Here is a 13203-nt window from a genome sequence, read left to right on the forward strand (position 1 = left end):
TACAGTTCAAAATCGTTCTGTAAATGCAGTAAATATCTAATTTTTCAACATGGATGGTTGCGGCTTATAAAAAGGTGTGGCTTGTATGTCATTTTTCATTATTTTAAAAAAAAAATAGAGTGGGCACGGTTTATATAACGGTGCGGCTTATAGTCCAGAAAATACTGTTTATCAACTGTATCAAAGGAAGTAACTATCACTTACACAGCCAAATAAGTGTGCATGCCCGTATGCATGGATCCCTACTACTGCAGATACTCAAATTAATATTTTAATGTAATTTTACATTATCAAGTATTAATACTGCCTCTAAAAGGAAAACGACTCGAGTCTGTCGATGGCCACAAAGTATGAGGAAATCCTGAAAATCAGGGTGCATTGATGGCAGAGAAGGATATAAACAAATATAAACGCACACGCACGCACACACACACACGCTCAGTACTTTAGCGAGCACGTCAAACGTGGATGACTGGTTAACATTCAGTTTACACACTTTCAGTCCGCATCATTCATAACCAGCCTGTATTCCCGAGGCATGTTGCACACACTATGACGGCTTATCAGTGTGACGCCAGGATACACCCAAACGTGAATAAAGTCACAAGTCTACATATCACAGTGATGAATGAGTGAGAAAATGCACTTTTCGGTAAATTGCAGTTTTGTTATTCAACTTCTGAATTCTGAAGACGGTGACACTTCGTCACACATCACATATCGAATACATTTTTTCTCATTCTGATTGCTGTAGTTAACACATTTTTCTCATTCTGATTCCTTGAGTAATTGGCAGTGGTACACCAGTACTTACTGCAGCTCAAAATGTCACAATATTATGGAGTAACAGCAGAGACATTTAAATGACATAAATATTCCAAAAAATCAATGTAATTCTATACATATTTTTTTTGTTCCTGTCAAATATTGTCCTAGAATATCATTATGTTTTGCAGAAGGTGTAATTAGCCATTTAAAAGAGATGTTGTTCACAAATGCTGTCTATCCACAATTGGTCTGTGAAGCAAGTGCAGATTTAAAATATTTTTGTAGAATATCATCAAATTATCGTTATCAAGCTTTTGGAAAAAATATTGAGATTTTTTTTTGCCCATATCGCCCACCCCTAGTGTGATGTGTATGAGGATGTTGGTAAGATCTCACATCTTTGGCTTCCATGAGGTCCTTGCAGAGGTCATTCCGGTTGGAGTGTGGTGCCACATCTGGGTTGACACAGGTATGATCTCTGCTGGATAATATTGTCATCGGAGCAGTGGAGTATGCAGTATGCTTCATCTCATGAACGATTTGAGTTATTTGTTTATGTGTCCGTGTGGCAAAAAAAATTTGGGGGACCTTCCTTTTGCCACCTTTATCCTTTGAACCATCCTTGGCGGATGCACATGGGCACTGGAAGCATGATTCATGGGACTAAAAATGGGGAGGAGAGAAAAGATGGATTAGACTACAACAAAAAAACAGACATCAGGATGGGTCTTCACCCAATATAGCAGTCCCTATGATTCGATGAAATTATTGACTCGCGATAGCAAAAAATAGTCTAACAGTCAAACTTTTAAATAAACTGCACATGGTTTGTGTGTCTGCTTTACATACCCCCAAATGTTCAGTTTACAGCGAAAAATAGAAGAATTTGCCTCAATGTTCCAATACTTCTGTATTTGAGGCTAGTGCACTGGCTTAAAGAATGCATTCGGTCATGAGCACAGTATCCTGATTAAGTTATTTTTATTGGAATGATTAAATACAGAATACAAAACACAAGATCCTTAAAAGGTGCCTGTTAAATGAGCGGCACACACGTCACTCGCGATGATTAGTATAATTTCCGGATCCATAACAAGGGAAACAGAAAAATTATTCCAGTTTGTTCATTATTTTTCTATCTATTTAGCTGGCAGGGCTTTTTCTGTTAGCCTAGGTTCCTCTGAGGCCCGCTCTGCCCCTCATGGTGTTCCACAGGGTTCTATGTTAGAGCCCTTGCTGTTCTCGTTGTATTTACTGCCCCTGGGTTCCATCCTTCGAAAACACGGTATTTCCTTCCACTGCTATGTGGATGATTGTCAAATTTATGTCCCGATGAGCAAAAAATATGCTTTCTCCTTAAGACCACTTTCGTGCTGCCTAGAGGACATCAAAGCCTGGATATCACTGAATTTCTTAAATTTCAACAAAAACAAAACAGAAGTTATGGTGTTGGGTGCCAGTGGCTCTTCTAAATCCCACCTTGTTGACCTGGGCCTATCTAAAGTCAACAGTCTCAAACTTGGGTTTCAAATTGGACAGTGACCTTAAAATGGACCAGCAAATCAGCACGATTGTAAGGTCCAGCTTCTTTCATCTTAGACAGCTGGCCAAGGTAAAGCCCCTCCTTTCTCGTCAGCACTTAGAAACAGTAATTCATGCCTTTGTGACATATCGGCTAGATTACTATAATGCACTTTATTTTGGAGTCAGCCAGTCCTCTCTCAAACGTCTCCAGTTGGTCCAAAATGCATCTTCTGAGCTCCTAACTGTAGCTCAGAAGATGGAGCACATAATTCTGGCCTCCCTTCACTGGCTCCCGGTGCATTTTAGGGTTCATTTTAAGATGCTTCTATTTGTTTATAAGTCTTTAAATGGCCTCGCCCTGGCGTACCTCTCCGAGCTCCTCCACTCCTATGCACCTTCCTGGAGCTTCAGGTCTGCGAACCAGGCGCTGCTCGAGGTGCCGAACTAAGTGGAGCCTCAGAGGGGATCGAGCCTTCTCTGTCGCTGGTCCTTCCCTTTGGAATGACCTTCCATTGAATGTTAGGCAAACCCTCTCTCTGTATATTTTTAAAACCCGTTTGAAGACACATTTCTATTCTTTGGCTTTAGATCCGACCTGAGACTGACAGTTTTCGGCAGTTTTCCGGTGTCTATTGTATGTAGTGTTTTGTGTTAATTTATTGCTTTCACTTGTTGTATTATGACTATATTGTTGTATACAAAGTGCTTTGTTACAGCTGTAGCTGTTGTGAAATGCGCTATATAAATAACATTGTATCGTATTGTATAGTAATTTGGGCGGCACGGTGGTCGCTTGGTTAGTACATCCGCCTCACAGAGCAGAGGTTGTGGGTTCGAATCCGGCCGCGGCCTTCCTGTGTGGGGTTTGCATGTTCCCCCTGTGCCTGCGTGGGTTTTCTCCGGGTACTCCGGTTTCCTCCCACATTCTAAAAACAAGTATGGTAGGTTAATTGGGTACTCTACATTGCCCCTAGGTGTGATTGTGAGTGCGAATGTTTGTTTGTCTCTGTATGCCCTGTGATTGGCTGGCAACAAATTTGGGGTGTCCCCTACCTACTGTCCGTTGACAGCTGGGATAGGCTCCAGCACTCCCGCGAACCTTGTGAGGATAAACGGTATAGATGATGGATGGATGGATTGTAATTGTCCAGCACACATAGCGCAAAACATCTGCAAACGCTCCTGTGATCAGCTGTCAGTGGATATTGAGATTTTTCTTATGAAGATCTACAGTCACTTCTCAGTATCCGCTTCCTGAAGAGAGGAACTGCGTGCATTTTTTTGCTTTTGTTGACATTGAATGGCGTGAAATTCTGCATCACGTTTGCACACTATGGCTCCCACTTCATCCAGCTGTTGACCGTCTCCTAGCAGGCCAGCACTGACGTCGTACTTTAGGTCACTTGGGGATACCTGTCCGATTGCACTGAGGACGATTTTTGAGGATCAAGAAAAACTGTTGCTGTTGAGATTTACCTATGCTGTTTTCACAATGTGGGGGGTGTTTTTGACCAGCCTGCAAAAAACAAATGGAGGATAACAAGCTCTGCATCACATAAACACATAAACAAAGAAGTCCAAAAGTTCAAAATGAAGATGCTTCAGCCAAAAGAGGACATCTTTTTTGGATACCAGACCAAGCAGCTGATGGACAAACAAGTACCAGCACAGAAGCATCAGGAGGACTTTGAAACTATTTGACTTCTAATTTTGACAAGTGGTTTGACTTCTCCCAAGAAAATATAATGATGAAACTGAAACCAATTGGCCTTTATGAGGAGCTCTCTTTCACTGACCTGGAGCACGTGGCAACATCCCACAAACTGACAAAAACTGTCAGTATGGATCAACTCTATAAAGATTTATGTGCAAGCCAGGAGGCAATACAGAAAGCCAGGCAAGATACCACAAAATCAACACAGGGGAAGTGGGCTGCAGTTTTCAAGAAAGCTGGAAAAGCAAACCTGATCAACATGTTCTGGATCATCTCATTTGTGCTCAGTGTTCCAGGCTCAAACGCCTCTCTCTGATGGCTATTAAATGGTCAGACTCAAGAAGCAGATGCAGCACAGAGCTGATCAAAAATGAACTTCAAATATCAGTAAACAAGGGGTGGGCGATAGGGGCTAAAAAAATATATTTTCAAAAAACTTGATAAGGATAATTTTACGATATTCTACATAACATTTTAAATCTTCACTTGCTTCACAGAACAACTATGGATAGACAGCATTTCTGAACAATAGCTCTTGTTCATATTGTAATGCCCCTCGAAGTGGTCAAAGATGCACACAGTCGCTGATGCAGTCTGATCGTCGTTTTTAATCACAGATCGTCGCGGAGAACAGTACACATTTACACAAGAGCTACTGGTGGCCACAACTCACGCCCATGCGCTCAATCATCCACACGCTCTCTCCCTCAACTTCCCTCCTAAACTCCTTGTCCCCTCGCTATGACGTCACTCAGTACCCATAGGCCCAGCCAGCACATGCACAAAAGAAGGAACAGATATTACACTGCCCTCCCCTTTATGAAACCCTCGCCCCCGAGGGGGTCAACAAAAAAAAAATCCTCTAGGCGCTGCGGCCTACGCCTCTGTCTCTTGGGTCGGCCCCGACCCGTGCCATTTCTGTCTCCAACCGGAGGAACAGGGACAACATGAGTGGAATCTGGGGAACCTGAATCCACCACTCGTCCTGGAATGGCAGGTGAAACAGACCCGGCCTCAAATATCGGAACACCACTGCCCCGGTACGGAGCCAACCTGTCCCGGTGTAGGGCAACCCTCCGGCCCCTGGGGGGAACTGCCACTCGATACACTACCTCCCCCACCCGCTCAAGGACCCTACACGGCCCGTCCCAATGACTGTCTAACTTAGGGCAGCGTCCCTTCTTTCTTTTTGGTGTATACACCCAAACCAGCTCGTCGACTTGGAAGTTCCGCCCCTTGCTGCGTACGTCGTAGTTCCGCTTCTGACGTGCACCAGCTTTCTCTAGCTGGTCCCGGGCGAAGACATGCGCTGCCTCCAAACGCTCCTGCAGTCTCCGGACATATTCCAACCCCGGCCGATCCTCGGGGCTGCCTGGTGGTCTGCCAAACGCCATCTCCGCTGGTGTCCGGATCTCCCGGCCAAGCATCAGCAGAGCAGGAGTACAGCTTGTGGAACTTTGGACAGCCGAACGATACGCCATCAACACCATTGGAATATGCTGGTCCCAATCATGTTGGCGCTCGGAGGTGAGGATGGCAAGCTGCTGCTGCATGGTGCGGTTAAAACGTTCAACTAAACCATCACTCTGCGGATGCAAAGGGGTGGTTTGCGTCTTCTGCATGTTCAAGCGTTCACAAAGGGCAGCAAAAACCTTGGACTCAAAATTTCTTCCTTGATCACTGTGGAGTATATCTGCAGTCCCAAACCGGCAGAACATGCCCTCCAACAGTGCATCCACCACCGTCTCTGCCTCCTGATCTGGCAGTGCGTATGCCTCGGGCCATCGCACACAGCACGTAACGGTTCCCTCTGCCCGTCACGGGAAAAGGACCCATAATGTCCACAGCAACCCGCTCCATGGGCGCCCCAACTCTCTGTTGTTGAAGCGGTGCATGCGATTGGTCTTGAGGGCCCTTGTAGGCCGCGCACTCGTCACACCGCCGGCAAAAGTCCTCCACGTCCCGTCGATGCTGGCCCCAGTAAAACCCTTGTCGAAGCCGTCTGAGTGTCTTTGTGCTGCCAAAGTGTCCGGTACCCGTGCCCCCGTGGCATGCTCTCAGTACCGACTCTCTAAGAGCTCTGGGCACCACCACCTGCCACCTCTCCTCTCCGGTCGCTGGATCCTTCCACGCACGCTGCAGCACGCCATCTTTCATGCGTAAGAGAGCAAACTTGCTCCAAAGGCCCTTGGCGCCAACAGAGAGTCCCATCACTACTTCCCAGGGTGGCCTCCTGCCACTCTGGACCCACTGTCGCACAGGGTTGAGATCACGATCCTCTTCCTGCTTGACAGCCCACTCTGCAATGTCCACAGCCTCCAGGATGCAGCACGATGGTCCAGCGGCAGTCGCCTCCCCACACAGCTCCAACTCCCTGGCATCCCGCCGGTCGCAGTAGCCGCAGCCGCCAACAGCACATGGACGCCGGGAAAGGGCATCAGCATTGACGTGCTGAGCTCCAGCCCGATGTACCACAGTAAAGTGGAACGCCTGCAGCTCCTCCAGCCACTGTGCCACTTGGCCTTCTGGTTCCCTGAACGACATCAACCACTGCAGCGCAGCATGATCTGTCCTGATGGTGAACGGAACGCCACATAGGTAGTACTTGAAATGACGCGCAGCCAAAACAACTGCGAACAGTTCACGTCTGGTGACACAGTATCGTCATTCACTCTTATTGAAAATGCGGCTGAAGTAGGCCACCACTCGTTCACCTTCCGGCCCCACCTGTGACAACACCGCCCCCATGCCGACATTGCTAGCGTCCGTATCCAGCACGAAAGGCAAGGCTGGATCAGGTGGAGTGAGAACAGGAGCATTGATGAGGGCATTTTTCAGGCTGGAAAATGCCTCCTGACAGTCCGGCGTCCACAAAAAGGGTTGGTTGCCCTGAAGAAGCCGGAACAAGGGCGCCCTGATGCAAGAAAATCCTCTCACGAACCGTCTGTAATATGAGGAAAGCCCCAAAAAACTCTTAAGCTGCTTCTGATCTTTTGGGGCTGGCCAGTCTTTGATGGCGCTGACCTTCTCCTCCAGTGTGCTGATGCCGTCTCCATTCACTCGATGACCCAGGAACTCCACCTCTCGCCGCATAAAGTGGCACTTTTCTGGGTGCAGTTTCAGTCCAGCCGCAGCAATTCTACCCAGCACCAGCCTTAGACACTCTAACGCAGTCTGGAAGGACTCACCGTGGACGAGGACATCATCCAAATACACCAAGCATTCTTGCCGCGGAATGTTTGAGAGCACTGTGTCCATCAAGCGCTCGAACGTTCCTGGTGCATTGCAGAGTCCAAAACTCATTACTTTAAACTGCCAGTGTCCTCTGGGGGTGCAGAACGCTGTCTTAGGTCTGGACTCGGCGGTGAGGGGGACCTGCCAGTAGCCACTGCGCAGGTCGAGCGATGAGAACCACGCAGACCCAGAGACCAGATCCAACGTCTCATCTATCCGCGGGAGCGGGTAGCAGTCCTTTCTTGTCACTTTATTGAGCGGCCTGTAGTCCACACAGAACCGCGGTCTGGTACTTTTCTTTCTGGGAACCATGACCACGCCAGACGCCCACGGGCTGTCGGAAGGCTCTATAATTCCCGCCTCGAGCATGGCACGGACCTCCTGATCCGCAGCCTCCTGCTGGGCCAAAGGCAGGCGTCGGGGCCGCACCTTAACTGGTCGCGCGTCCCCGGTGTCGATGTGGTGCTCAACCAAGTGAGTGAGGCCCACCTCATTCTCACTGAGGGCAAAAATGCTCTCAAAGTCCCACAGCACCTGCCACAGCTGCTCCCGCTGCTCGACATCCAAGCCATCACAGTTCTTTTCCCAGATGAACCGTATCGCCTCTGCCCGGTTCTCTGCTAGGCGACCCGGGGTTACATTCCCTGGCATGGCTGGGCTGGCCGTCACTGCCCCCCCCCAAGGGTCGTCCGTCACGGGGCGAGCAAACTCTACCCGATCTACTGTCGGTCGCTGTGAGGTCGACTCCGGTAGCCCCAACTGGGAACAAGTCCAGGTGGGGTGAGCGAACTCTACCCGATCTACCGTCGACTGCCTAGGAGCTGGTGCTGCAGCTACCTTGGTCGGGCTGGGTAGCATCATCCCCACCTGCAGCTTGTCTGCTGCAGGGTCGGCAGTGTTGATGATTACCCCCGAAGTACCCCGTTGAGACGCCGGAACTAGCCCCACACGCTGACCATTCGGCAGGTTGAGCACCCCAGCTCCCAAATCCACCACAACTTTTGCAGCTTTCAAAAAGTCCCGACCCAGAATACATGGGTCACTCACGTCCGCCACCCAAGCTGAGTGAGTCGTCGACAAACCCCCCAAAACAAACACAAATGTCCCTCTGCCTCTCATGGGGGCCGTTTCACCGGTCACTGTCCTCAGTTTTGCAAAGGTCGATTCTAAGACGGTTCCCACTGGAACGACGTCAGGCCTCACAATCGTGGCTGAGGACCCAGTGTCCACCAGGGCTGTACAAGAAGTGTCCCCAATCTGCACGCGAACATGACTGGGGTCCCCCACGTCTGTCCATCCCACCGTTACAACGGTCTCATCCTGGACATGGGGGTCCCTGCTCATAGCGCCAGCACATGCAGGTTGCACCTCCCGGTTAACGACTGGAGGGGTCCGCGTCATCCAGGCTACACGGACCCTTTTTCGTTTCCCTGCTGATTTAGCATCTTTGGGCAGGTGACCTGGCTGTCCACACCCCCAGCAGACAACAGGGCGTGCACGCCGGCCACTTACATCCTCATGCTGTGCTGAGCGAGTATTCATGGCACACACCAGCTCCTCCACCCATGCCGGTCTGCGCTCCTCCCCTTCCGGGAACGACGTTGCCGAAACGGGACAGTTTGGTGTCTGCAGCGCCCCCTTGGCTGCAATCTCCCTCTCCGTGGCGAGAGCAAGCGCGTCTCCCAGGGCTGCTGGGTGAGCAAGCTGGACATGAAGCCGCAGCTCATCTGGTCTGAGGGCTTGGATGAACTGATCACGTATCAGTTCATTTTGTATCTCATTTGGCATTCCAGCATACGCGCGCCGACCCAGGCTCTCGATCTCATGCGCGAGATAACGGAGCGGCTCCCCCGGATGTCGATCACGGTGCTTGAACTCACAGCGCAGGGAGTCTCTCAAATTAAACTCCCCAAAGCGCCTCTGCAAAGCACCCACCAGCGCGCTGTAATCGAGTCTCTCTTCGGGGCTCAGCAGCAGCAGACAGGATGTGGCATCCTCCATCAGCGAAAGCGCCAACTGCACCGCTTTCGTCTTCTTCGGCCAATGCGCAGCATCAGCCACCAACTCGAACTGTGCTCTATAAGCCTCCCAACTTCCCTTTCCGGAGAATTTAAGTGCCTTCATAGCGGGCCAGGCGAGGCCCAGAGCACCGCCATGCACGTTCACATTCTCGTCCGCGGCGGCAGCTGTCGCTCCGTCATAGCGTAACCCCGTTTTGGCGGGCTCACGCTCATCTTGGCGCGGAACAGCAGCGTTATGCCGGCCGCACTCGGTGCAACTTGACTCAGGCATATCAATCACGCACGGCACGGCTTCTTCTTTCACCTTTCGTCGAATAAGGGGATCGCCGAACATCCTCAAAGCCGAGCGTGCAACGAGTGAATCCGAAACTTCTGACACCAAATGTAATGCCCCTCGAAGTGGTCAAAGATGCACACAGTCGCTGATGCAGTCTGATTGTCGTTTTTAATCACAGATCGTCACGGAGAACAGTACACATTCACACAAGAGCTACTGGTGGCCACACCTCACGCCCATGCGCTCAATCATCCACACGCTCTCTCCCTCAACTTCCCTCCTAAACTCCTTGTCCCCTCGCTATGACGTCACTCACTACCCATAGGCCCAGCCAGCACATGCACAAAACAAGGAACAGATATTACAATATCTTAAATTGCTTAAAATCAAGACGCACATCCTCCCCAAAAAATGCAGAAAACGTCTTAAAGCGAAGAGGGCACTTGTCAGACAACGAATGGACCACAGCAAACAGAATAGACATCATTAACACGGAAATTAAGGAACAACGTGAGGCATTCAGATCAGTAGCGAAGCTAGACTTTTATCCTTGGGGTCGCCAAGGGGTGGCCAAAGCTATTTCAGGGGGTCCACCGACTATAACAATAAATTTGTTTCTCGACTTATTAATTGCAATCAGTGTCAAATGTTGAAATGTACACACTAAGACCACAGGAGATGAGATTTATTTATATATAATTTGCAGTTTATTAACAATGCTGAAAATGTAAAACAATTTGGCAACAATTTTTCAATTATGTATTAATAATAACACATTCTTACAAAAAATGTGCCAAAACACATTCATTGTGACTCACACGATTCCCTCCCACCCCCTTCTCTCTTATCAATTTCTTAACATTGCATAGAATGTAAAACACAACTTTTCAATAATTCATTTACAATAACCCATTCTTACAAAAGTGGTGAAAATGCACCAACACATTCACACTACATCCTTCTCACTCCCTCCCCCTCTCTCGTACTCTCACACACACTGTGCAGGTCTTAACTATGACAAGGGGTACTGTTTGACTCCTTGGTCTAAGACTTAGAACAAGGATAGTTCGGGACCTGGTGATGATACTCTGACCTAGTGATGATGGGCTGTGCTGTATTGCGCATTCTCTCTCCGGACTAGTCCCAGGAATGTCCTCCCTCAATGAAACTACATTGTATAAAAATAAAACTATTAGTGTGCGCAAAATAAACATACAACCACCATTAAAAAAACAACACACATCAGTAACCAACACTTCAAAATATCAAAAAAATAAAATTAAAAAAATAAGTGTTCTTCCACATTTAAAATTTCCAGACCCCATTCCCAGACTACTCAGTATTATAAAACATAAATCTTTCTGTGACATTTGAGTAATAAGATGTGTATCGTGTGAATAGATTATGCAATTCATCATGCAAATCATTTGTTATAATTATTCTGAATTTGTATGAATTGAGTATTGTATTTAGTATCTTCACAAATAGTACAAAGTTCATGAACTTGAATAACAGAGAAGTTCATGTGATTTGTCCAAAAATAACTCCTTTTTGTTTTTGTTAAGAATCGTAATAGAGAATTGAATCAAAGAAATGGAATCGTAACCGGAATTGTCCAAATTCAAATGATGTCCAACCCTAGTCAGCAAGGTAAGAGAGTTTTCTCTTCAATCGAATATGAAGATCATTGTCGGATGAAAAGAACCTACTTAACAAATAAGAAGACACGATGAACATCGTTGCATTAGGACAGAAGACTGCTCAAGTCAGTCAAAAGCAGCCAAAAAGATCCATGGGAAAAATGTATTTGTTGAGTCATACTTCTTTTTTTACGTTTCAGTTTTCTTGTACCTGTTTTTTGACAAAGAGCCAAATTGTGATTTCTTTGGTGTTTCATACGAGGTAATGGACAGAAACTGCCACCTATGGTGATTTTTAAGCAGAATATACAACCTAAAGAAATGTTCAAACCGGAGTCTTCGGTAAGGCCAATCGAAAGGGCTGGATGGCTCAGGAGAAAATGTGAGAGTGGCTGACTAAGGTATACATAAAGTGTAAGAATAATAATGTATATAATGATTCATGTGTTATGATGATTTTGTCTCACATTTGTATTATGATGAATAGAGGCTGGTGATTAGCCTTGTTAGCTTTATTAGCTAATTATGAAGGATAGAAGAACAATTTCAACCCATTTTCAAAATGCATCAATAATGATCAAGCAGTACTATGTGCCCTCACTTTGTTTTAATTCAATAAAGTCCATATGAATCCTTTGAAAAGGATAGGTTGCCGGGGGAAACCCACCCAGCGATGGACGGAAATTACCTTGTGAAATGTGTATTGCTCAGGTCAAACAAGCCCTACAAATATTCTTTGAGTATAGATTAAACCCATAAGTTGTGTAATGCCTGTTTACATGGGCCACCATTCCTCCAGTTGAAACATGAGACACACCATGGCTTAATATCGCTGCCCACTTCAAAAAATTATTTGGCAGCAAAGGTTTTCCCTCTGTGCTGATAAACATTTTCCCGCAAGGTTGCCCCCTTATCTATCCACAGTTTTTGTTCTGTCTGTGGTCTCTGCTGTTGCATGTCTATCAAGGTTTGGTTATATCAATATTTGTGTGTCAGGAATGTGGTCTGTCAACCCCGCAAAGGGTCTTAAAGCTGCTTAGCTGTTTTGTCTGCAAAAGCATTCCCCAATGACACAATGTCTGTCTGTTGGAGCAATTGAGCAATGTGTTACTGCTCTCCCCCGTCGATGTTATCATGCCCCTATTGTGCGAGTATTGTTCAAAAATGTGTACTGTTGCATATGCGTATTGACTATGAGTGTAAATAGTAACATCTTTGTTCCCCATTAGTTTACATGCTTTGTTAATGCAAGTAATTCAGCAGCTTGAGCTGAATAATGTGACGGCTATGATTCAGCTTTCAGAATTTCATCTTTCGTGACAACAGCGTAGCCTGTACGTGTTTTCCCAAAAACAACCTTTTTAGATGACCCACCGACAAATAGTGTGATTCCCATCTCCAATCGCTGATCTTTTAAGTCTAATCTAAATTTTGTTGATTTTTCAGCCAATTCCTGACAATCGTGTCGGACACCCTCATCAGGAAGTGGCAAAAGTGTGGCCGGGTTTAAAGTCATGCACTGTTCCAAGGTGAGGTGGCCGGTGATAAGAACACCATATTCGTCTACAGGAGCAAGGCCGCCACCACGTGTGGGACTTTCAGTGCAAGTGGATGAAACAAAACAATAGCAGAACTACATTCCACTGCCATAGAGGCCGCAATGACAGCACCCACACAAACAGGAAGTGCACATGCCACACTATCCAATTTAGACGAGAAGTAAGCTACAGGCCTCAATTTGTTACCATGTGTTTGGGAAAGCACAGCTGTCATAAATTTCCCCTTACAATCTACCATTTGGACAAAAGGATTAGAATAATCAGGCAACGCTAAGGCGGTGCTTGACACAAGAATCTGTTTGACCTCACAAAACGCTATTTCAGCCTCCATAGTTCAATTAACCATCAATGTTATTTTCAGGTTATTTTCAGGTTGTCTTCCTACTTCCTATTAAGTTAGACAATGGTGCAATCATTCTGCATAGTTTGGAATCCACATTCTCTAATGGATAAGCATAAAAATACA

The 13203-nt window shown here is 46.9% G+C and overlaps 1 protein-coding gene across 23 annotated transcripts in view; it reads right to left on the minus strand.

The window, feature by feature from the left end:
* The window catches only part of brip1 (BRCA1 interacting helicase 1), a 302307-nt gene that overhangs the window by 250937 nt on the left and 38167 nt on the right, over window positions 1-13203 (minus strand). For all 23 annotated transcript variants that reach the window (XM_086034853.1, XM_086034852.1, XM_086034839.1 and 20 more), the window contains exon 5: window positions 1165-1431. In XM_086034853.1, coding sequence (XP_085890979.1) covers window positions 1165-1431 — 267 coding nt within the window. The remainder of the gene's footprint in view (window positions 1-1164; window positions 1432-13203) is intronic.

The sequence above is a fragment of the Filicampus tigris genome, chromosome 7 (genome assembly GCF_054856515.1).
Source record: "Filicampus tigris isolate MCC_2025a chromosome 7, RoL_Ftig_1.0, whole genome shotgun sequence".
NCBI classification, from domain to species: Eukaryota; Metazoa; Chordata; class Actinopteri; order Syngnathiformes; family Syngnathidae; genus Filicampus; species Filicampus tigris.